General features: G+C 42.5%; 1 protein-coding gene across 4 annotated transcripts in view; it reads left to right on the top strand.

The window, feature by feature from the left end:
- Positions 1-1,203: 1,203 nt before the first annotated feature.
- rprd2a (regulation of nuclear pre-mRNA domain containing 2a) overlaps positions 1,204-25,309 on the top strand; it is a 40,370-nt gene continuing 16,264 nt past the window's right edge. For all 4 annotated transcript variants that reach the window (XR_014380402.1, XR_014380404.1, XR_014380403.1 and 1 more), the window contains exons 1-8: positions 1,204-1,647; positions 15,117-15,246; positions 18,795-18,943; positions 19,112-19,164; positions 19,399-19,525; positions 19,851-20,026; positions 21,745-22,090; positions 22,901-23,131. Coding sequence is in view for 1 of the 4 variants with exons in the window: in XM_045694613.2 (XP_045550569.1) it covers positions 1,425-1,647; positions 15,117-15,246; positions 18,795-18,943; positions 19,112-19,164; positions 19,399-19,525; positions 19,851-20,026; positions 21,745-22,090; positions 22,901-23,131 (1,435 nt within the window). In the remaining 3 variants the exon portion in view is untranslated. The remainder of the gene's footprint in view (positions 1,648-15,116; positions 15,247-18,794; positions 18,944-19,111; positions 19,165-19,398; positions 19,526-19,850; positions 20,027-21,744; positions 22,091-22,900; positions 23,132-25,309) is intronic.

Here is a 25,309-nt window from a genome sequence, read left to right on the forward strand (position 1 = left end):
CTAGTAGCCGATCAAGGGCGCCCCAAATTCCAATGTTACAAGTGTCAAGCTTAAGGGCATGTGGCAGTAGTGTGTAGGAGGGAGGTTCCTAAGTGTGGGAAGTGTTCAGAAGGGCATGAGACAAAGGAATGTGTAGTGTTGGGGAAAGTAGTGGTACGTGTTAATTGGGAAAGGGGGATACCTAGTCAGTTGTCCAACTGAATGTATTCAACTGAAACGTGTCTTCCGCATTTAACCCAACCCCTCTGAATAAGAGGGGTTGGTGCCCGGGGAACAGTGCGTCTTCGGTGCCCGGGGAACAGTGCGTTAACTGCCTTGCTCAGAGGCAGAATGACAGATTTTTACCTTGTCAGCTCGGGATTCAATCCCGCAACCTTCCAGTTACTGGCCCAACACTTTAACCACTAGGCTACGTGCCGCCCCATGGGCGGGGTGCCCATGGGGCTGGGGATCAGAAATGTTCCGTGCAAGAGAGGCAGGTTGAGGTTTTCAGGGTTAGACTAGTGCAGAAGTTTTCATGCTGAGCCAGGGAAGAAAGTATAGGAATATGGATCAAGTGGGAGGGATCCTGAGAGGAGTGGTGTGAGTCGTAGATCTGTACCAGTACAGAGGGATAAAACCAACAAGTGATATATGTTTCAGTAAGATTGGATTTTTGGCATTTATAGCAATGGTTATCAACTGTACTGCAGGGAACGTAAGTCACAGAACATAGAGGTTGTGGTGGGAGCTGCAAAGAGGTATTTGAGTGTGCATGACTTGACATCATAAGAGTTACCGGGTGTGTTAAGTGGTTGTGTCCCTTCCTTTCAGGCTGTTGGCCTGAAGTAGGACTACATTTATTTAAGTAGTGGAGTATGGTATATTTTGTTATTTTTTTTGTGAGTGTAGTTTAAGGTATTTCTTTATTTATTTTAAGCAAAGCATAAGGGAGTTATTCTCCAGTCGAGTAGGTGGCGTAATGCAACATTTATTGGACCTCATCGAAGAAGACCCTGTTTCCAACGGGAGCAAATTAATCATTGTGCAAGCAAGGAGGTGGGCAGAGCCAAGCACGAGCTAGTGAGATCCTATTGGCGCGTACTGGAATTTATTTGTATATTTCCGTTAGGGAACGCCTACTCTATGAAGTGCGCGTGTGCAATAACTAAATTCCCCCTTGCACTTAAAAAAACACTTTGGCAAAGGGTAAAGTCTACAACACGCAGTCCAATCTGTTTGTTACAGATTATAGTTTTGGAAACAGAAAACTGTATGGAGATGAAATGTTTAATCGAAGGGAAAAATAGCTGAATTTCGCGCCATCTTCTCCTACTGCCGACCATTGGGCTTTCTCTCATCACCATATTTGGTAGCGAGAGGAATCGACGCCAACCGGATGCTTCACACTTATACATCCGCTGAAATATCTGGCTCATTGTTTTATGTGTGGCTTGGCAGTGCAAGGCCCGAAGATGGCTGCAGGATCAGGTGCGTCAAGCGGCCAAAGTCGTGGTTTGCCTGTAGCTCTGGAGTCAACGTTGGACCGACGGTTTCAAGGAGTGTCGAACACAATGGAATCAATTCAAGGACTATCAAATTGGTGCATTGAGAACAAGAAATACCACAGCCTTATCGTTCGTTACTGGATTAAATGGTTGAGGAAATGTGAGTTGCTAATGTTAGCTAGCTAACGATATCTGGTTTGCCTGGCTAGCTTATCGCTCGTTATATTGCTAGGTTAGCTAACTTTAGCTAGGTAACTGTTAGCTAGCTACTTACGTTAACCTATGTAGCTATGGTTAGCGAATGTTAACAGTATCTAGTTAGTGACATTGGTGCACAACACAGGGATGTCATGTGAAATTAAATCAGGTAATGTATCTTATAGTTCTTATGTAACGTTAAGTAACGCGGGAGTGCGCATATGTGGAGCTAGTTAGTTAACAAGTTAGCTAATGTTGACTTGCAGTGTCAGCCAGATCATGCTATCACTACTAACGTTACTAGTTGTGTTGTCTAGCAAATGTTTGTTATAACGTGTCTGGTCAGTTGTTGACAAACAATGGCTGCAGTGAGCAAGTATTCTACGCATAGAATTAACGTTAGTGTAAAGTTGTTAGCTAACGTTAGCTATTCTCCTGTTAAGACTGTCACATTTCTTGAAGCCTTTGCCATCCTTGGTTTAACACCCTAAATCAGTTGGACTTAGATGTGTCAAACAGTAACAATCAAAATACATGTTAACTAGTTAGATAAATAGTTAAGTAATTAGCCTACACGTTTATAAAAGTTACTATGTTATTGAGTTTACTGTAACTTCCTGTTAACTACATAGTAGTTATTGCACAATAAAAATAGGTACGTTTTGAGGAGTAGACTAGCCTTCCTCAGGAAATTACCAACCATTTTGGGAGCTTCAGTTGTAGTAGGCCTATAGGGAGTGTATAATGCTTGTGTACGATAATTGAAGATGCCTGAATGTACTGTTGTTCAGGTGTCCCGGAGACCAGAACATGCTGTGCTGCTTTTGCTGTATGCTTTCCTCTGCTTTTTTGTTAGCGACAATGAAGCTTTGGTAGTCCATATTTGTCATTATGTGCTGTGTGTTGTTTTAGAAACTGTATGTTATTTATTTTTTAAGATTGTAGTTACTAGTAAAGTATGCCTAACATGCAGACCAGACAGCTCACAGGCATTTTGGAGTTGGAGGACAAAATCAATCAGGACTAGCAGGTTGAAATATCAAAACAAAGTCTGAGCCAACTATTAATTTGGGGACAGGTTGATAAGCAAACATTTATGGTAATAGCTAGCTTGGTGTTGCTAGATCATTTGTCATAGGATATAAACATTGGGTTGTTAATTTACCTGAAATGCACAAGGACCTCTACTCTGACAATTAATACACAGATAAAAGGGTAAACCGATTTTAGTTTCTAGTAATCGCTTCTTCTTTGGACCTTATATGGTGGTTGACAACCAACTTTAAGGTGCATTACCATCACTGACTGGCGTGAGGACCTCAGTTCATTTTACAATCACCCACGTGGGTATATGTGCCTAAAAACCAAGGAGGAGATGGGAGAGGTGTGACTTAATAACGTAACTGACCTCACCGCTCGCGTTGCAAAATAAATGTACACATACATGTTATTCAATCATTGCACCCACACTGCTCACGCATGTAAAATATAACTTGGTTTTATTTGCGATGCAAGTCCCGTCTCTCCCGTCTCCTCATTGGTTTTTAGGATCGTATACCCATGTGGGTGATTGAAAGATGAACTGAGGTCCACACTCCTGTCCAGTTGGAAGTGGTAATGCACCTTAAAGTTGGTTGCCAAACGCCATATAAAGTCAGAAGAAGCCCGAAGGAGGAGCGATTACTAGGGAAAAAAACTCAGTTCACCCTTTTATCTGTGGATTAATTGTCGGAGTAGAGGACCTTCAGGTAAAATAACAACCCAATGTATTTATCCCATGACAAATTAGTTAGCAACAGCAAGCTTGCTAGCTAAATTGCCATAAATGTTTAATGCTTTTCGACCTGTCCCCAAATTAATACAATTGGTTCAGATTTTGTTTACACTTTTCAACCTGAGTGTCCTGATCGTGTCTGGTGTGGATGGACAAAATCAACATGCGTGCGTGCTTGATTGGTCTGGTCAGCATGTAACTCTAAATGACTGTTTGATGCTGTTCATATGTAGTTTTTAAAGCAGCAATAAGCAGTTGACACAATAACGAAGAATTGTCCCGGCCAATGTTTCGGTAATAATATGGTAAGTGTAACCACTCAAATTCATAGACAAAGCGATGGATGAAAGCACTGACAATCCATCATCAACATTAGTTTTGAAGAGGTATAGTTTGTTTACATTTACAAACATGGGAGCTTATATTTTGGGTTCTAATGGGGTATGACAGTTGAACTAAGCCCATTGGGGCATTTTTATAGGTATTAAAGAATCAATGGGTAGGTCTACATATCATAAATTTATAAGTCCCCAAATGAATGTAGCAACTGTAGGTTGCACTTTATTTTATTTTTTTTAGGTAATTTTCTTTGAGTTAAAAATGTGAGAGTGAAGAAGGTACGGCTTGTGAAAGCCTGGGGGGGGGGGGAAAAGCTATTGCACACCTCATAATATTTAAATATGTTGGTGGTTGTGAAGGATCCAATGGATGGATTGGTTCATTGTGCTTTATATTCGTCCACATTACTGTACCTTGGTCAATGCTGTTATGCTTTTTATGAATTCACAGCACTACACATGCACTAGATTCAAGCATCACTGAAATTCAACGATTGAATATTCAGTCAGGCGGCAGGCCCTGTGTTTGCGATGCCAGGTGTGAACAGCAGTCCCTCCCTGACGTTCATTGCGGTGTTAAAGCTTAATTAGGCTAGGCTTATTCTGTGCATTGTTCTAAGACAAATGCTGATAGAACCTGAATCAACAGTGATGGGCTTTTATTACACTGAGCGATCATTCATAGGCTACACTGAAGGGCCAAGCCACAGCCGACGTGCTAAAGGTGTATTGCAGTGCAACTTGGTGAAGGGGTCTTTGTATGATTCCTTCATTGACCTAGTTTAGGCACAAGTGATTGTTCACTCACTCCAAAATGCATAGCCTGCTAATTACTCGTGTTAGTTTATACCCATTGGCTGAGGAAGAGTACAGTGTTAGGATGGTATGCCTGGTCTTGTTACTACAGCAGGGAAGTATGTATTTTCACCCAGGCTTAGATAAGTATCAGGATGTTGTTGTGATTGCCTTGGAGGGGGAGCTCTGAGTTTTTCAGTAACCATGACTAAGTTTGCTGGTGCTCCGGCCTTTCAGCACCAGAAGCTGATGTTGGCAATGCTTAAAAATTGTATGATGGAGGCTAAAAGGGCGAGTTTGTTTTGCATGGCCCGGGGCCCCGGGTTGTGGGGATTTCACTTAAGAACCAATGTAGGCCAGAAACCTTAGAGGTTCTTCCAATGGCACTTTGAAATCAACCCAGGTTGGGCTGGACTTGGTGGCCTAGCTCAAGTTGCGTTTCCACTGCTTGCAGATAATTAGAAATGATGTCATGTTGCAAGGTAGCCAATATGTGACTGCAGCTGGCTTCACTAATGTTGCTAGCTAGCAAGATGTTGAATTTAATTCACCCTCACCATAATGTAACTAACATTACCTCATACTCCTGCCAGTACAAGCCAGACTCAGAGCCATGCATTTAGCTTGCTGAAGTTAGCTAGCTAGCTAAACGATTTGCGTCGTCGCTAGCATAACATGCTAGCTAACTTAATTCCTACCTTGCTTGCCATGACATTGGCTATTAGCATGCTAACCAAGCAAACTAGACAGGTTTGATATGATGTCGCTAGCTAGCTTTCAATACGATCTGGCAAGCTACAATTCCTGCTAGATAGCTTGTTTTAACTCTGATTTGCTAGCTAATGTTAGGTCACTAGCATTTGAGAGCAGACTTCTCATACAAGATTGTGTAGTGCAAAAATGTAATGAAGGATCCAGCTATGGTGGTAATTCGTGTCATTTCTGACTACTGCAATATTTGCTTGTCAATCTGCTAGCTAACAGAAACAAGTCCAGACAAGCTAGCTAAACGTTGTCAGCATCCAGCAGTGATCAGCTTGGTGGTTGCATAGGAACGGCATTACCAGCCCGACTTTTAATCGAGCTGGCACCAGTTGTGAAATTTGGCAGGTTTCCCTCGACCTAGCTCAAATTTTAAGTGCTTTAGTGTCTGCTAGGGCTGGGTGACTAGGCCTAAAAATAATATTTTTTCAAACTTATGTGACTCGACCATATCTAAAACATAAAAAAAAAAAAAAAATGTTTTCTCTAAATCAGTGTTGTACAGTTAATGGTCACTGCATTTCAAACAGTCAGAAATAGTCTAATGAATTCACAGCTTGTGAAGTTATACCCTGGATAAATATAAGCCTTCCACAACCATAAGACCCACTAATAATTACATTATTTTATCAAAATAGTTTAACCTGCTTTTTTTGGCGATAATCACTAATCTGGCTTTCAAGTGTATTAAAATGCCCTTTTGTGTTCCCAATTTAACTAAACGAATAAAAAAAACATGAGCTGGCACTCACCCAGAGAGAATTATTTTATGTAGAGTTGCTGACTAACTGCGAATAAGCTATAAAAATGTTTCACACTATATAAATTCAGTTATTTGACTAGAACCATGCACAATGCACATTCAGTAATGATTCACTTCTTGTACCAGGCGTAAGGCTATAGAAAATGAACACAGGTCTCATCAACAATCTCCCGAGTGGCGCAGCGCTCTAAGGCATTGCATATCAGTGCTAGAGGTGTCACTACAGACCCTGGTTCGATTCCAGGCTGTCTCACAACCCGGTTGTGGTTGGGAGTCCCATAGGGCGGCGCACAATTGACCCAGCGTCGTCCGGGTTTGGCCGTCATTGTAAATAACAATTTGTTCTTAACTGACTTGCCTAATTAAATACAAATCTCAAGCCCACGTGCTAGTAATAAGCCAGCTAATCTTTATTTCAAGTTCAGACAATTTGGATCTATTTGCTAACTAACAAGGTTGAACAGTTGAATTGTTATGAACACACCCTTCTGTGTGTTTGCAAAGCATGTTAGCCTGTCCACTTTGTTCAGTTGTTGAATTCAAGTGGCCTACCTTATTTTTCAGAATGAAAATGAGTTGCCAATTCTTTATAATTATGTTTTATGGTCATTGCACATTTAATGAAAGACTAGAGGGCTAGTATAAGTGTTTGGCTAAAATACGTGTGTGTAAATCATAGGAACAGGCGACGCGAGAGGTTTCACTCTCGCTAAAAACGGTCCAAGCTTGTCGCCTGCCTTCCCGACTTTGGGACAACAACTGTCTCCCATTGTTAGGGCAGAGACCTGCATCTCGTCATTATATACAGATCTCTGGCGTAAATGGGATGGTGCGCGAAGGAGAAGAGACCAAAAATACAACAGTCGAGCAAGCGGACATAAACACTCCTAATAACAAATAAATGCAGATACAGGCATTTGGAATATCGCCAAAAAACATAAATTAATTTGATATAGTGTCTGCCTTTTTATGGTGTGACAGAATAAATGTGTTGACGTGGGCTAATAGTGGCTAACTGCCTCACTCTTTAGCCTATGACTTCAGAACACCTCTGATGATCTTATCGTGGCTAAGTGCCTTGCCTGGCTGTATATGACGTCTGAATCACAGGGTTGATGTCATAGTGGCTAATAGGGCTGGTAATTGCCAGGGACCTCGCGGCACGATATCATGATACTTAGGTGCAACTCAATATTCATGTTTTGTACACTCAGTGCATGTCTGCTGCAGAGGGACGAGAGAGAGCAGAGAGACCCCCATCACTAGTGGCTACCTGCCTTTATAATGTCACAATATAAGTTAGCAAGCAGACCATCGTTGATCACCAGCTTCCAAAGTGTTGCATTATGGGTATAAAAATGGTCCGACTTGCGACGTGTTGACTGCAGGAGCTTTACAAAAACCATGTGGTTTAAGGTCATACAGTTTTTGATGAAGTCACCTTTAAGTCGCTTCAGTTGCTTCTCGCCAATTGCACTATGCAGCCATGACCTGCATTGTGGTTGACAAATAGTGCCTCCCAATCATTTGTGTGTTTTTGTTTGACCAATGTGACCGTGGCCAAAGACATGACTGAAACAGGAACCAACTTCCACAATTCTAAACAGTCCCTCCAGGATTTCGGCGAGATATTTTTGTGATATGTGCGGGCAAAAATGCTTGGTATGGCAGAGTCAATTCTGATCATTTGCATGGTAATATCCAATGATTTTGTCACGTGCTGAGGGAATAAGTTTGTTGACGTGTGGCTTGATTGAACCATATTGTGCAGTGATTGGTTAAAATTCCGAGGCCTTTTAAACATTTATTTTAAAAAATTGTTTATGCTATAATATTGCTATTTTTGACTTTTTATATGGAAATAATGCAGTGACTGGTCAAATGTGCAGGCACTCACATAATATGCAGGGAAGTATTGATTTAGCCAAAAAATTGTGATCGGAATACTTGAGGAACTGTCAATTCCCCTGACTGTTTACGGTGCCTTCAGAAAGTATTCATACCCTTAACATTTATCAAACTTTGTTACAGCCTGAATTTTAAATAGAGATATTTTTTTTTGGATCACTAGCCTACACACAGTACCCCATAATGTCAGTGTAATGTTTTTACAAATTAAAAGTTGTGATGTCTTGAGTCAATAAGTATTCAACCCCTTTGTTATGTCAAGCCTAAATAATGTAAGTTCAGGAGTAAAAATGTGCTTACCAAGTCACAAGTTGCATGGACTCTGTGCAATAGTGTTTTAAAGTAGAACTGACAGTTTTAACTACTTTGCAGGTATGAAACAGACAATCATATCAGTCAAAAGAAATTCCCAGTTTATGCTTCAAAACCAACATTTATAAGATGTATTTAAAATGGGTTCTATTTTACTCAATTCCATGATGTACTGTCAGGCATTGTTGGCAGAATAGATGGATGCAGTTCAATGGACGATTAATATAATTCACTCAGGAATATTTTTTTGTACTGCCAAGAAATGTATATCAGGTTGTAAATCACAGCCTGGTACATTGTTTGCTGCCACAACTCATTCAAGATGCACTGATTCAATATTTTGAACAAAAGCGGGCTGGGAATGGTTGGCAAAACATTTTTAATCATGTTTTCAGTTGTTACAGCATAGCTACGTTTTTATTACATACTTTTTGATCAGGGTCCACAGCATGTTATGCACATCTGCAAGCATAGCAGCAAAGGCTGGGCATATTATTTATCTTTTGTTTTAATATGTTAAAATACTATAAACGGCATCATATGTACATAAGTGGACATTATAAAGTGCCATACTTTTCTAATAAAACGTTCAGTTTGGGTCATAGTTGCATGTGTTTTTGTGAAAACAAATAGGCTATGGCTGGCCTGCAAATTCATAGTTTAAAAAAAATATATTGTTCTTGCGCAGATTGAATTTGCCACCCCTGGGCTAGCGTACCTATTCATGTAGCTATTTATTTAGCAAGCTAAGAACACTGAGCCTAATGCTAGCTGCTGGGAGAATGCTATTTCATTGGAGGAGTGGGTGAGTGTCCAACTTTTCCCCTTCATATCATTTTTTGTTGGCTACAGCAGGAGATGCTGCAGGTGTTTGGTTAGGTAGCAATAAATGTAAATCGTTTTGCTAGCGAGCTATGCTGAACTTGAACAGCTGTTATCCGCAGTTAGCATATCTTAGTTGTCAATGAAATGTATTTGGCATCGATCAAATGGGTGGGCAGGCAAGTTCCCATTGTCAACTTTGGTTGGGACAAGCATGCGTTGGCGAGTAGGCTGCAGAAGGACTAGCGGGCTACTATTCCCCATTTTCTTTATCAATTTTGTCAGTCAACTAGTTGAAAAAGTTTGAGAGGGTGTAGCTGATGTTCCCGTGTTTAGATTTTAGCTCATCTCACTCTGGCTAGCATTAGTTGATCTTATTAATGTGCATTGGCAGCTGATGGAGAGAGCCTATCTTTTTTATTTTTTTTTATTATTTTTTTTGATCAATAGGATTGTGACTTTCTCAAGTGTAAGGCTCCCGTGGTGTTTACATATTTGCATAAATTCATTCAGCTGTGTTTTTCAGTTTTTGGCAAGCCTTTAACCAACAATGCAGTAAAAAATATTTAAAGAGCAGCAGTAAAACGACAGTAGCGAGGCTATATACAGGGGGTACCGGTACAGAGTAAATGTGCAGGGGCACCGGTTAAATGAGGTAATATGTAGAGGTCAAGTGACTATGCATAGATGAATAAACAGAGTAGCAGCAGAGTAAGGGGGGGGGGGGCAATGCAAATAATCTGGGTATCCATTTGATTAGCTGTTCAAGGAGTCTTATGGCTTGGGGGTCGATGCTGTTTAGAAGACTCTTGGACCTAGACTTAGTGCTCCGGTACCGCTTTCCAATGCAGTAGCAGAGAAGTCTATGACTAGCGTGGCTGGAGTCTTTGACAATTTTTGTGGCCTTCCTCTGACACCGTCTAGTATAGAGGTCCTGGATGGCAGGAAGCTTGGCCCCAGTGATGTACTGGGCCATACGCACTACCCTCTGTAGTGCCTTGCGGTCGGAGGCCAAGCAGTTGCCATGCCATGCCATGCAGTGATGCAACCAGTCAGGATGCTCTCGATGGTGCAGCTATAGAACCTTTTGAGGATCTGAGGACCCATGCCAAATCTTTTCAGTCTCCTGAGGAATAGGCTTTGTCCTGCCCTCTTCACGACTGTCATGGTGTGCTTGGACCATGTTAGTTTGTTGGATGTGGACGCCAAGGAACTTAAAGCTCTCAACCTGCTCAACTACAACCCCTTTGAGAATGGGGGCACGCTGTGTCTTCCTCTTACCTATTGTCCACAACCATCTCCGTTAGTCTTGATCAAATTGAGTGAGAGGTTGTTATCCTGGCACTACACTGCCAGGTCTCTGACCTCCCTATAGACTGTTTTATTGTTGTCGGTGATCAGGCCTACCATTGTGTCATCGGCAAACTTAATGATGGTGTTGGAGTTGTGCCTTGCCATGCAGTCATGAGTGAACGGAGTACAGGAGGGGACTGAGCACGCACCCCTGAGGGTCCCCGTGTTGAGGGTCAGCATGGCGGATATGTTGTTACCTAACCTTTCCACCTGGGGGCGGCCCGTACAGGATGTCCAGGATCCAGTTGCAGAGGGAGGTGTTTAGTCCCAGGTTCCTTAGCTTAGTGATGAGCTTTGAGGGTACTCTGGTGTTGAACGCTGAGCTGTAGTCAATGAATAGCATTCTCACATAGGTGTTCCTTTTGTCCAGGTTGGAAAGGGCAGTGTGGAGTGCAAAGAGATTGCATCATCTGTGGATCTGTTGGGACGGTATGCAAATTGGAGTGGGTCTAGGGTTTCCAGGATGAGGCTGTTGATGTAAGTCATGACCAGCCTTTAAAAGCATTTCATCGCTGCCGGTAGTCATTTAGGCAGGTTACCTTCGCTTCCTTGGGCACAGGGACTATGGTGGTCTGCTTGAAACATGTTGGTATTACAGACTCGGTCAGGTTGAAAATGTCAGTGAAGACGCTTTCCAGTTGGTCAGCGCATGCTCGGAGTACACGTCCTGGTAATCCGTCTGGCCCTGTGGCCTTGTGAATATTGACCTGTTTAAAGGTCTTACTCACATCAGCTCACATCTACTCCCTTCACAGAACAGCGCAAACTGGCTCTAACCACAATAGAAAGAGTGGGAGGCCCCGGTGCACAACTGAGCAAGAGAACAAGTACATTAGTGTCTAGTTTGAGAAACAGATGACTCACAAGTCCTCAACTGGCAGCTTCATTAAATAGTACCCACAAAACACCAGTCTCAACGTCAACAGTGAAGAGGTGACTCCGGGATGCTGGCCTTCTAGGCAGAGGTCCAGTGTCTGTTCTTTTGCCCAGTTTGATCTTTTATTGGCCAGTCTGAGAGATGGTTTTTTCTTTGCAGCTCTGCCTAGCATCCCGGTTTGCGCTGTTCTGTGAAGGGACTAGTACTCAGCGTTGTACGAGATCTTCAGTTTCTTGCCAATTTCTCGCATGGAATAGCCATAATTTCTCAGAACAAGAATAGACTGACGAGTTTCAGAAGAAAGTGCTTTGTTTCTGGCCATTTTGAGCCTGTAATCGAACCCACAATTGCTGGTGCTCCAGTTACTCAACAAGTCTAAAGAAGGCCAGTTTTATTGCTTCTTTAATCAGAGTAACAGTTTTCAGCTGTGCTAACATAATTGCAGACGGGGTTTCTAATGATCAATTAGCCTTTTTAAAATGATAAACTTGGATTAGCTAACACAACGTGGCATTGGAACACAGGAGTGACGGTTGCTGATAATGGGCCTCTGTACGCCAATGTAGATATTCCATTAAAAATCTGCAGTTTCCAGCTATAATAGTAATTTACAACATTAACATGTCTACACTGTATTTCTGATCATTTTGATATTTCATTGGACAAAAAATGTGCTTTTCTTTAAAAAAGAAAAAAGGACATTTTTAAGTGACCCCAAACTTTTGAATGGTAGTGTGTGTACTGTCACTGTGGGGATGATGTCATTTGATGCACTTATTGATAAAGATAGTGACTGATGTGGTGTACTCAATGCCATCGGAGAATCCTGAAACATATTCCTGTCTGTGCTAGCAAAATACTCCTGTAACTTAGCATCTGCTTCATCTGACTACTTTTTTATTGATGCTTCCTGCTTTAGTTTTTGCTTGTAAGCAGGACTCAGGCTAGAATTATGGTGAAATTTGTGTGGCAATTGGCTTTTTAGCATAGGCCTTCTGTTGCTCTGATTGGCTCAATGGTCTGGGTAGAATGCAGTCCTGGACAGGACAGATGTTTTATTTACTGCTGTGTGTGTTAATTGTTCAAACACACGGCTGCTTTCCCACTATATTGCTATAGAATTTTCACAAATGCCTGACTATACGTAATTCCCAAATGTTCTATGAATTAATGAAAATGTGAAAATGACCATGTCTAAGTGCGCGCTAGTCAGAAAATGTAAAAATTGTTATTCTTTCTGTGGGTTTATATGAACGGATTTTAAGATCTCGTGTTGGTAAAATGCTGTCGGTTCCACTATAACGTGATTTTTGAACGACTACCTAAACAGATTCAACCACAAAGACAAGCAAGGTTTTCTAATGCCTTACATAGAAGGGCACCTACTGGTAGAGAGGTCAACATAAAAAAGTAGACACTGCATATCCTTTTGAGCATGTTGAAGTTATTACTTACACTTTGGATGGTGTATCAATACACCCAGTCATTACAAAGATACAGGCAACCTTCCTAACTCAGTTGCCAGAGAGGAAGGAAACTGATCTCGGCATTTCCCCATGAGGCCAATGGTGACTTTAAAACTGTTACAGAGTTTAATGGCTGTAATGGGAGAACTGAGGATGGATCAACAACATTGTAGTTACTCCACAATTCTAACCTAACTGACAGAGTGAAAATAAGGAAGCCTCTACAGAATAAAAATATTCCAAAACATGTATCCTGTTTACAATAAGGCACTAAAGTAATACTGCAAAGAATGTGGGAAAGCAATTCACTTTCTGTCCTGAATACATAGTGTTGTGTTGTTGGATTTTACGGAGTACCACTCCCCATATTTTCAAGCATAGTAGTGTCTGCATCATGTTATGGGAATGCATGAAAAGAAAAATGGCAAATGTTGTTAAATCCAGGTGTGGAAATCTCTTAGAGACATACCCAGAAAGACTCACAGCTGTAATCGCTGCCAAAGGTGCTTCTACAAATACTTATGGGGTATTGTGTGAAGATGGGTGAGAAAACAATTCAATTTAATTATTTTTAATTCTGTCTCTAACCATAATGTGAAATAAGTCAAGGGGCATAAATACTTTCTGAAGGCACTGTAGCTTTTATTTAGGTTATTGTTCATTCTAAGATTGTTATTAAAAAAATATATAGGTCCATTTATCTTTTTCTACATACATTTAGATGTGGTTTCAGTCATTTTAAGTTTAACGGAAAGTGTTTTTCCATCCTGAAAATTTAATATATTTAGGAAAAATTATCTTGGAACGCTAATGAGAACCTTGAATAAATGTAATCTTGGTTCTTGTGTAAATCTTTTTTGGGCATTAGCGCCATAGAATGTTTGGATTTGTCCTGCATTTGCAATGCTTTGTCCTGGTGTTATATACAACCATGACAGTAGCGGTGACGATGCCGTCATCAACTGCTAAATGTATTGAGAAGTTGGGATTAGTTTTGACGAGGGGAAAGCAGGGAAAATAAGCATTGTTTTGTCCTTTTTTAAATATTCAGGTCTGTTTTTAAGCTTTTCACTTTTTTTTATGTTTTGGAGTGGTTCCAGTGACCCTTTTGCGGTTTCTGTCCAGAGCCTACTTGGCCTTGGGAAAAGCTCTGTCACTGCCTTTAGACTGGGGTTCCACTTTCAATCGCCCTAGGCCAGGGTATCTTGGACCCGGTGCAAGGTAAGGCTTCAGGCCTGCATCTGAGTTAAACCTCCCAAAACATGGCGTCAATCCATGCAGGACAGGATGAAGAGTATCCTAGTTTGTATGAAACACAGGAAAGTTACCCTTTTGGTTACAAGAAGGCAATGTGTCCAGCAACGTACAGGTAACTGACTAAATTAAGGAAAGACTTCAGTATATAATGTATATTAAGTAAATTGATATCAGGTGGGGTGCATTGTCCTAGCAAGGTTTAGATCCGCTCAACCCCTTAAACGGCAGTAAATACGCAGCCATTCTGAGTGCTCACCTTCAACTTATGGTGAAGCCTTTCTACCCTGATGGGAGTGATCTCTTCCAGGATGACAATGCCCACGTTCACAGGGCACGAGTGGTCACTGAATGGTTTGATAAGCATGAAAATGATGTAAACCATATGCCATGGACGTCTGTCAGCAGATCTCAACCCAATTGAACACTTATGGGAAATTGAGGAGTGGTGCCTGAGACAGTGTTTTCCACCACCATCAATGAAACTCCTATTGTGGAATTTCTTATGGAAGAATGGTGTCGCATTTATCCAATAGAGATCCATGTGCTTTTACCCTTTTAAAAAAAAAAAAAATTTTCTTCCCAATTTCGTAATATCCAATTGGTAGTTAGTCTTGTCCCATCGCTGCAACTCCCCTACGGACTTGGGAGAGGCAACGATCCAGAGCCATGCGTCCTCCGAAACACAACCCTGCCAAGCCGCACTGCTTGAGTTCCAGACACTTGTAGAAATTATGACGAGGCTCATTGAAGCTGTTCTGGCGGCTCGTGGTGGCCCACTGCCCTATTAAGAGACGTTGTTGATTTTGCCTTTTATTTTGGCAGTTACCTGTATAAGCCTAATGCTGTGGCAGTGTCGGGTACTGAAAGGCTAGACATATGAAGTTGTATGGTATTTTGTTTGTAACACTTGTCATGCTCGCAATTTTTACAGTCCCACCACTGTGGTTTACAATTGAACTATTTCTCTCTCCCTCCCCCTTTTTCCTGCTATTTTCTCCTGGCAGCTGAGGCTTCGCATCGGCTCAATTTGTTCTACCTTGCCAACGATGTCATTCAGAACTGTAAGAGGAGAAATGCCATCGTCTACCGTACTGCCTTCGCCGACGTGCTCCCTGAGGCCTTCCAGCTGGTCAAGTGAGTAAACCACACACTGTTAGTTGAAGTGGCCCCTAGATGCTGGTCACGGGTCGGTTATGCACTAATGGTTAAGGTTAGTATTGAGGGAGACGGAGCAGATCATAGATCTGTACCAGTGTTTCTTCTAGGGGGAAAAAAATCTCTTGGGAGTTCTGTTTCCAGAAAACTTGCATAAACACTGAATATAATGTAGGCCTACCTGTAAGGGTAACTTGGGTTATACCGCCACCCTGGGTAACACGCCCCCTGCTCGTACTTCTCACAGAAAGCACTTCATGTCCCAAAAAATTCCCCGAAAGCTTTCCCTGTTTGCCACTACTCTTGCTCAACTAAAAATGTAATCTGTCTCATCAAAATTGAAGTCACTCCCCCAAAAATGATTTAGGAGTAGAGTGGTGGTTTACCCCAAGTTACTCTACAACAGACGTGCTACGTTTAGCCCCCCTCTCCCCTATGCACTCGAAGTGAATTGCAGAGCGGTAATGTGCTTAACCATGCTTTTGCTCTATACTCCAGGTTTAAAATAGTGCAGTTCGAGGATATTTAGGAGTTGAGAAATAAAGTAGGATTGAAAAGCTGTTTTCCCTGCGGCAGCAAGAATTGTTGTGCATTGGCTGCTTGTTAGAATGCCTGTTTCCCTCCCTATGGCAGTCGTAACTTGAATGCGCCTCAAATAATTTTAAATGACTGCAATAAAAACGCTGATCCTGAGCTACGTCTACAATGTTTTTGTTTATCCACCATACAAGTCAATGACTGGGTCCGTTGAGTTCTGATCAAAAGTAGTGCACTATACACGCGGTTTATTAGGTACACCACCCCGTTCACGAACAATGAATCGCTCCTCCAGACCGTGAGTCACGTGGCTTGCTATATAAAGCAGGCAGACGAGCATTGACAGTGTCTAGGGCAGGCCTGGGCAAGTATTTTCCATGGAGGACCACATTAGAATATATTTTTGCCATCGTGGGCCGGAATCATATTACAGGATTATACATCATGTGTATAACTGTGTTGACAGATATATCTACTGTAAATCACATCCAGACATGCTACTTATTTTACTTTTTTAACATACACAGAAATAAACCACATCCATGGTCTCTTTTTGGTAGGTATTTTCATTATTATACATGCGATGAACTACATGGAGGGAAAGTACACTGCATTCAGCACCACAGACAGAACTCTTGTTAATGGGTATGCACAAAAACAAAGAGCGCTCAACATTCCATTTAAACTACTCAATCAGTGTGAGGAGGGAAGTCACTGATGGGCATTGACTAGAGCAGTGACGTCCGGTATAGTTTCTGACGTCGCTATGCACAGGATTGCTGAGAGGTGAGAGTCAGTAAGAGATGATCTGCGACTTGTTATATTTCATCACTGAAAATGTCTGTTCACATACATGGGTTGACCCAAACAGTACAAACCTCTTTTGAGCATGACTTCTAATCTTTGGAAGTTTTGTTCATCGAGAGATGCATAGAATCTCGTCAGCAACATTATTTTGACTAGTTCTCCAATCACTGCATCCGACTGAAGATTGATAAGCTCAAGTTGCAGATCAGTGGGAGCGTTATCCACATTGAAGGTGAAAGGAGAGGAAACCAACAGCATGTCATTTTCCAGCACTTTGAAATCCTCAAAATAACGAGAGAACTCACCATTCAAAGCACGCAGCAGCGATGTATACTTCTCCTGTTGGTCATCTGATAGGGAACAGACTAGTAGTGTCGGGAGGTGGGTGAGATTATTGGCTTCTACTTGGCGGGTCAGGAGGAGTAATTTTCCCTTGAAGGCTTTGACAAGGCTGTACATCTGATGTGCAAAAAGGCCCTTCCCTTGTTGATTGTAATTCAGTTCATTCATGAGGGCCATGATGTCCACGGTGAAAGCAAAATCAGCCAACCATGTTTTATCTTGCAGTTGAGGGAAATCCACATATTTTCCTTTCATTTGCAGAAACTCAGCAATCTCCGACTTCAGGTCCCAGACCCTTTTAAGCACCTTCCCCAAACTCAGCCATCTCAAATTTGTGTGGTAGGGGAGATCTACGTGTCTCCGTAGATCTCTCTTCCAACAGTGAGTCAAACTGCCTGTGGTTTAAAGATTTTGCTCTTATGAAGTTTACCACTTTAGTGACTGTATCCACAACATGGCTCATTTTCAGAACACATTTACAGAGCACCTCCTGATGAATAATGCAATGCAGGAAAATCATTTTCTGCTCAGCTACTTGATCTTGTATCCTTTTCAGAAGGCCAATGTTTTTTTTCCTGTCATGTTTGGGCACCCGTCAGTGGTCACACTGGATAACTTTTCAAAAGTCAGTCCCAGCTTTGCACCATACTTATTATCCTCCAATAAATCTTTCCCTGTGGTTATGCTCTTCATTGACTGCACTAAAGCGAGCTCCTCCGTAATTTCAAAGTCTGGGGTTATGCCTCGTAAGAATATCAACAACTGCGCCATGTCACGTGCATCACTGCTCTCATCCAGGGCCAAGGAGAAACAGGTGAAATCTTTCAACTGTTATTCCATATTCTCAGCAATGTCCTCAACACACTGTGTCACTGTTTGTCTTGACAGGGAAACATTTTCAAACAGCTCTTGTCGGGGCAAAGTATTGCTGCAGAGTCAATTAAACATTATTTAATGAATTCGTCCTCACGACTGGCTTGCTATGTTTAGCAATTTTGTGGGGCAGTACAAAGCTAGCACTCGCAATTCCGTCGTTTGCTGAATGCAATTTTGTGAGAAGTCCTTGCTGCTTTTGCAACTGAGAAAGCAACTCTTTCTATGCACTTGCCCTCTGCTCAGAAGACATTTTTCCTATATTTCTTTGAATGCTTCGTCTGGAAGTGTCGGGTCAAGTTGTAGTCTTTCAAGACAGCAACGCTCTCTTCATACACTAAGCACACAGCTTTCCCTGATACATCAAATAAGTATTTCGATGTCCACTCTTGCTGGAACACCCTACATTCATTGTCTACTTCCCTTTTCTTTGAAACTCATTTTTGCGCAATTTCTAGCTAGCTACTATTTGTAACTGTTACATATGTATCAGCCTGTCGTCACTGTCTGTCCTCGTGCAGTTGTTATTTATATGTGCCTTTTTTAAAAGAAATGTCTCACAAGCGGGAGATAAATCATCACACAAGGCGAGTATTCATTGGACTTTTAATTTGAATAACAAATCGCAGCGTATCTCAACATTGTTGCTGACCAATCCCAATAGAGCGTCTTTGGTATGAGAATTGAACTGGCTGTTTGCAGCATGGATGTACCACCGTCAAATCCGCCACAACTGCATAATGCTATTCCTCCCTACACCTTGTAGAGTTAATACCCCAAAGAATTCGGGCTGTTCTGGAGGCAAAGGTGGTTCTGACACGGTACTAGATGGGTGTACCTACTACCTAATAAACTGAACACTGAGTGAATAGGAAAAAGGGTTTGAACTGCTGGTCAGGGCAACTCTGTCACTTTACTCATCAGTGCAATGTCAGTGATGACCTTTTCTGTCTCCTCCTGTCCTGCAGTAATGTCGGAGACTCTAAGGTGATGAAGTCAGTGGACAGGATATTAACCATCTGGGAGGAGAGGAGTGTGTACACAGAGCAGCTCATAGCTGAGCTGAGGGCCAGTCTTGTCAAAGAAGAGTCACCTGCTGCTGTTGAGACGCCTAAAGGTGAGTAAATCTGTGCCAAACATGTACCACTGTATTTCATGATATTCAAAAGAAGCAGTATCTTTCGAAATTGCACAAATGTCAAATTGAATTAGGCATCATGTTTATTGTTGTGCAGTTCAATGCTTGTATGTTGTGTTAAGAAATGACTAAGTTATGTCATTTCAGATCCAGTCAACCCTAAGGCTGCTCTTCAATCTAAGATTGTTGCTGAGTTTGTCGTAAGTGTCCACCACCCACTGTTCAGGATAGATTCTATTTTCTTTTATTTATCCATCTCAATTATGTATTCGGAAAATTAACTGCATATCCTCTTTATACCAAATTAACTACTGTACTATGAGAACTGTAAATACTTCAAATAAATTATTGTACTCCAAAGCTAATATGTTGAGTTGAAATTGTCCCTGACTTGCCATGTATTGTGGTTTGACTCTGAATGTCCTGTCATGTAGCCCCAGGCTTTCATCGATCACCTCTCTAAGTACCACAGCTCTGTGGAGGAGGTGGCACTGAAGGAGAAACAGCTGGCAGCTATGAGGGTGGACGTCTGCAGCACCGAGGCCCTCAAGAGACTGAAAGGTAACCTTAAAACCTTTGGCTATTGTTAACACACAACCTGCTGCAAAGTTATCCATGAGCATTGATGCTGTTTGTCCCAAATTGCACCCTAATCCCTATTTCATGCACAATTTTTGACCAGGACCCACATCCTCCTGAAATGTTGTCAATGAGCATTGGCCCAGTAACTGGAAAAGGCATGAGGCGTCTCTTACGGATCTGAAAGAAAAAAAACCTTGACCCCTGTCTGGCCACTAGTCTAGGAGGAGATGACAGTAGTTTTTAGACTGACCAAGGTTGTTTGTTTTTTCTTTCGTTTCTCTCTCTAAATCAACCACCCATTCAGATAAGGCAGGAGGAAAGAGGCACTCCAAGGACTTTGAGGATGGCAGTGCGAAGTTAAAGGAGTTTGTTGCCTTCCTTGACCGGCAGATCAAAGGAGGGCCCCCTCTGTTGGATGCTCTTGGCAACGCAGATATTTTCTACGAGATGCAGTATAAGGAGGTCAAGATAGTTGCCAATGTGAGTAGTTGAATCAAATCAATCAAAAGTATTTAAATCCCTTTTTACATCATTAGAAGTCACAAAGTGCTTATAGAAACCCATTCTAAAACTCCAAATGGCAACAATGCAGATGCAGAAGCACGGTGGCTAGGAACAACTCCCTAGAAAGGCAGGAACCTAGTAAAAGAAAGGAACAAGGCTCTGACCGGTGGCCAGTCCTCTTCTGGCTGTGCCAGGTGGAGATATTCTAAGAGTACATGGCCATTAAGGCCAGATAGTTCTTACCCATGTTCATAGATGACTAGCAGGGTCAAATAATAATCAGTGGTTGTAGAGTGGGAACAGTTCAGCACCTCCAGAGAGAATTTCAGTTGGCTTTTCATGGCCGAGCATTCAGAGTTAGAGACAGCAGGTGCGGTGGAGCGAGGTCGGGAGATAAAGGGAGGTTGAGAGAGCAGGCGAGAGCTTAAGCTCACACAGGACACCAGATGAGCACTGTGGCCCTGTCTGACTATACCCCTGGACAGGGCCAACTAGGCAGGATATAACCCCACCCACCTTTCCAAAGCACAGCCCCCACACCACTAGAGGGATATCAACAGACCACCAACTTACTACCCTGAGCCAAGGCTGAGTATAGCCCACGAAGTTCTCCTCCACCGCACTAGCCCAAGGGAGCGCAAAACCGGACAGGAAGTTCACATCAGTGACTCAACCCACTCAAGTAGATTATAGCAAAAAAGCCTGGGATGGCATGGAAGAGCACTAGTAAGCCAGTGACTCAGCCCCCATAATAGGGTCAGAGGCAGAGAATCCCAGTGAAGAGGGGAGCTGGCCAGGCAGAGACAGCAAGGGCGGTTCGTCACTCCAGTGCCTTGTCCTTCACCTTCGTACCCCTGGGCCAGACTACACTCAATCATAGGACCTACTGAAGAGGTGAGTCTTAAATAAAGACTTTTACGGTCGAGACCGACTCTGCGTCTCTCACATGGACAAGCAGACCGTTCCATAAAAATGTTGCTCTATAGGCGAAAGCACTGCCTCCAGCTGTTTGCTTAGAAATTCTAGGGCCTGCGTCTTGTGACCGTAGCATACGTGTAGGTATTTACGGCAAGACCAAATCGGATAGATGGGTAGGAACAAGTCAAGAATCTAGCAGCTGTATTTAGCACTAACTGAAGTGTATTTAGTGCTTTATCTGGGTAGCTGGAAAGTAGAGCATTTCAGTAATCTAATATAGAAGTGACAAAAGCATGGATGAGCTTTTCTGCATACTTTTTTGACAAAGTTTCTGATTTTTGCAGTGTTACAATGATGGGGGGAAAAAAGCTGCCCTTGATATGTTCGTCAAAAGAGAGATCAGGGTCCAGAGTAACACCAAGGTCCTTCACTGTTTTATTTGAGATGACTGTACTTAAGATTTATTGTCAGATCAAATAGCACATCTCTTAGTTCTAGGTCCCAAGAAACAATCATTTCTCGCTTGTCTGAGTTTAAAGTAAAACATTTTCCGCCATCCACTTCCCTATGTCTTAAACACAGGCTTCCAGGTAGGCAATTTTGGGGCTTCACCATGTTTCATTGAAGTGTACTAGATGGTGTCCTTAATGCCTTTGTATCTGTTGTTGTGAAAGGTTGAAAGAGAATTTCTTTGATTTTAGTGGAGGACTTTGTTAGTAAGACTTGAGTTGCATAGATTTTTTTGTGTTAGTTTCTTTTTTTTACTTCTCCTTAAGGCCTACAAGACGTTTGCCAACCGGGTGTCCAACCTCAAGCGTAAGCTGGACAGCCTCAAGGCCACCTTACCAGACCTGGACGAGTCACCCATCCCCTCGCCCTCGATGGACGCCCCCTCTCCCAATGGCTCAGAGTCCCCGTTCCATGACCTGGCCGACCCAGACTCCGACCTGGATGGCCTGGCCATGGATGATGAGGCGGACATCACTTTAGGGGAAGCACCAAGCCCTCTGTCCTCCCCTGGTGGCTCCCCCAAGCAGGGCTTCACCGTAGGGGAGTCAGACAACCGTGACGTGGAAGACATGGAGCTCTCGGATGAGGAGGCAGAGAACGTCAGTATCATAGGTGAGGGTAATGACATGCGATGCAGAGCATAGATGGGGTGCAGGTGGTTAAGGGACAGGATCTATACTGAACAAAAATGTAAACGCATCATGCAACAATTTGTAAGATTTCCTTCTATGAACTGTAACTCAGTAAAATCAGTCAATTTAAATAAATACTTTAGGCCCTCATCTATGGATTCCGAATGACTGGGCAGGGATGCAGCCATGGATAGGCCTGGGAGGGCATAGTCCCACCCACTGGGGAGCCAGGCCCAGCCAATCAGAATACATTTATTACTGACTGAAATACTCTGCAGTTCTGATGCCGGTTTGACGTACTGCCAAATTCTCTAAAATGATGTTTGGGGCGGCGTATGGTAGAGAAATTAACATTCAATTCTCTGGCAACAGCTCTGATGGACATTCCTGCAGTCAGCATGCCAATTGCATGCTCCCCTGAAACTAGAGACATCTGTGACAAAACTGCACATTTTAGAGTGGCCTTATATTGTCCCCAGCATAAGGTGCACCTGTGTAATCATCATGGTGTTTAATTAGCTTGTTGATATGCCACACCTGTCAGGTGGATGGATTATCTTGGAAAAGGAGAAATGCTCACTAACAGGGACGTAAACACATTTGTGCACAACGTTTGAGAGAAATAAGCTTTTTGTGCCTATGTAACATTTCTGGGATCTCTTCAGCTCATGAAACCAACATTTCTTGGGTTTTTGTTCAGTATAGTACTTTTATGTGCCTCATTTACACCTGTAAGGCTCTATTGTATTGCAACTTAGCTGTTTCGATTGAACATTTCTTCTGTTTTCAGTTGAGGAGCGAGTTGAAAGTCCCATCCCATCTCCAGTCCCCATTCCTGTGCCTGTTGTCACAAAGCCGCCACTGGCCACAGAGGCAAAGTCTGTTCCACTGGCCACACCCTCCCCAGCTATCGCGACCCCTTTGACCCATACAACCAACATATCAGGCAACCTCGCCAATGTGGACCTGGGTAAAATTAGCTCTATTCTCAGCAGCATCACATCTGTCATGAAGAAACCAGGTGAGAAACTAAAGCTATTGTAACATCATAAAGGCACTTCATGCAGGCAGCCACTTGTGCATCATCAACACTGTTATTCTGATGGCCCATCATAAAGGCACCATTACATCATCAGCACTGTTATTCTGATGTTGCATCATAAACGAAGCATTCCGGAGTTGGGGTCAATTCAGAATTTAATTCAATGCAACCCTTGATTTAAATGTCCAATATGAATAAGACACCCCACTGGTGTCTTCACGCCCAAGCGTGAGTTGTTTTATGCATGTGATGTCAGAATGCACCAACTGTTCCAATATGTGATTGTTACTCAAAAGGACACTTAAAACACACTGCCTGCTAATTATCTATAGGCTGTTTTAATTTGTCAATTTCAAATTGTATTTTCTAACAGTTTGAATTGAGGTGTGTTCCACCTCATAACAGAAGCCATGCCAATGAGGCCTATTTGTTATATCTACAGTAGTGGTGTGTGGTTCAGCTGTTTATTGACCCGTACTTTCACGCGATTGCTTATAACCCATCCGCAACAGGCCGAATACAGTCGTGGCCAAAAGTTTTGAGAATTACACAAATATTAATTTTCACAAAGTCTGCTTCCTCAGTTTGTATGATGGCAATTTGCATATACTCCAGAATGTTATGAAGAATGATCAGATGAATTGCAATTAATTACAAAGGCCCTCTTTGCCATGCAAATTAACTGAAATCCCCCCCAAAAACATTTCCACTGCATTTCAGCCCTGCCACAAAAGGACAAGCTGACATGTCAGTGATTCTCTCGTTAACACAGGTGTGAGTGTTGACGAGGACAAGGCTAGAGATCACTCTGTCATGCTGATTGAGTTCGAATAACAGACTGGAAGCTTCAAAACTAGGGTGGTGCTTAGAATCATTGTTCTTCCTCTGTCAACCATGGTTACCTGCAAGGAAACACGTGCCGTCATTGCTTTGCACAAAAAGGGCTTCACAGGCAAGGATATTGCTGCCAGTAAGATTGCACCTAAATCAACCATTTATCGGATCATGAAGAACTTCAAGCAGAGTGGTTCAATTGTTGTGAAGAAGGCTTCAGTGCGCCCAACAAAGTCCAGCAAGGACCGTCTCCTAAAGTTGATTCAGCTGCGGGATCGGGGCACCACCAGCACCACTTGCTCAGGAATGGCAGCAGGCAGGTGTGAGTGCATCTGCACGCACAGTGATGCGAAGACTTTTGGAGGATGGCCTGGTGTCAAGAAGAGCAGAAAAGAAGCCACTTCTCTCCAGGAAAAACATCAGGGACAGATTTGATATTCTGCAAAAGGTACAGGGAGTGGACTGCTGAGGACTGGGGTAAAGTCATTTTCTCTGATGAATCCCCTTTCCGATTGTTTGGGGCATCCGGAAAAAAGCTTGTCCGGAGAAGACAAGGTGAGCGCTACCATCAGTCCTGTGTCATGCCGACAGTAAAGCATCCTGAGACCATTCATGTGTGGTGTTGCTTCTCAGCCAAGGGAGTAGGCTCACTCACAATTTTGCCTAAGAACACAGCCATCAATAAAGAATGGTACCTACACATCCTCCGAGAGCAACTTCTTCCAACCATCCAGGAACAGTTTGGTGACGAACAATGCCTTTTCCAGCATGATGGAGCACCTTGCCATAAGGCAAAAGTGATAACTAAGTGGCTCGGGGAACAAAACATCGATATTTTGGGTCCATGACCAGGAAACTCCCCAGACCTTAATCCCATTGAGAACTTGTGGTCAATCCTTCTCAAGAGGCGGGTTGACAAACAAAACCCCACAAATTCTGACAAACTCCAAGCATTGATTCTGTAAGAATGGGCTGCCATCAGTCAGGATGTGGCCCAGAAGTTAATTGACAGCATGCCAGGACGGATTGCAGAGGTCTTGAAAAGAAGGGTCAACACTGCAAATATTGACTCTTTGCATCAACTTCATGTAATTGTCAATAAAAGCCTTTGACACTTATGAAATGGTTGTAATTATACTTCAGTATTCCATAGTAACATCTGACAAAAATATCTGAAGACACTGAAGCAACCAACTTTGTGAAAGTTAATATTTGTCATTCTCAAACTTTTGACCACGACTGTACATGAATCTGAGGCCAGCACCCAACCCTAACACGGAAAATATAGAAATGTGCTTTAGGCTACAGACAGACTGCAGAACA

Source organism: Salmo salar, chromosome 14 (genome assembly GCF_965601325.2).
Source record: "Salmo salar chromosome 14, fSalSal1, whole genome shotgun sequence".
Classification (NCBI taxonomy): domain Eukaryota; kingdom Metazoa; phylum Chordata; class Actinopteri; order Salmoniformes; family Salmonidae; genus Salmo; species Salmo salar.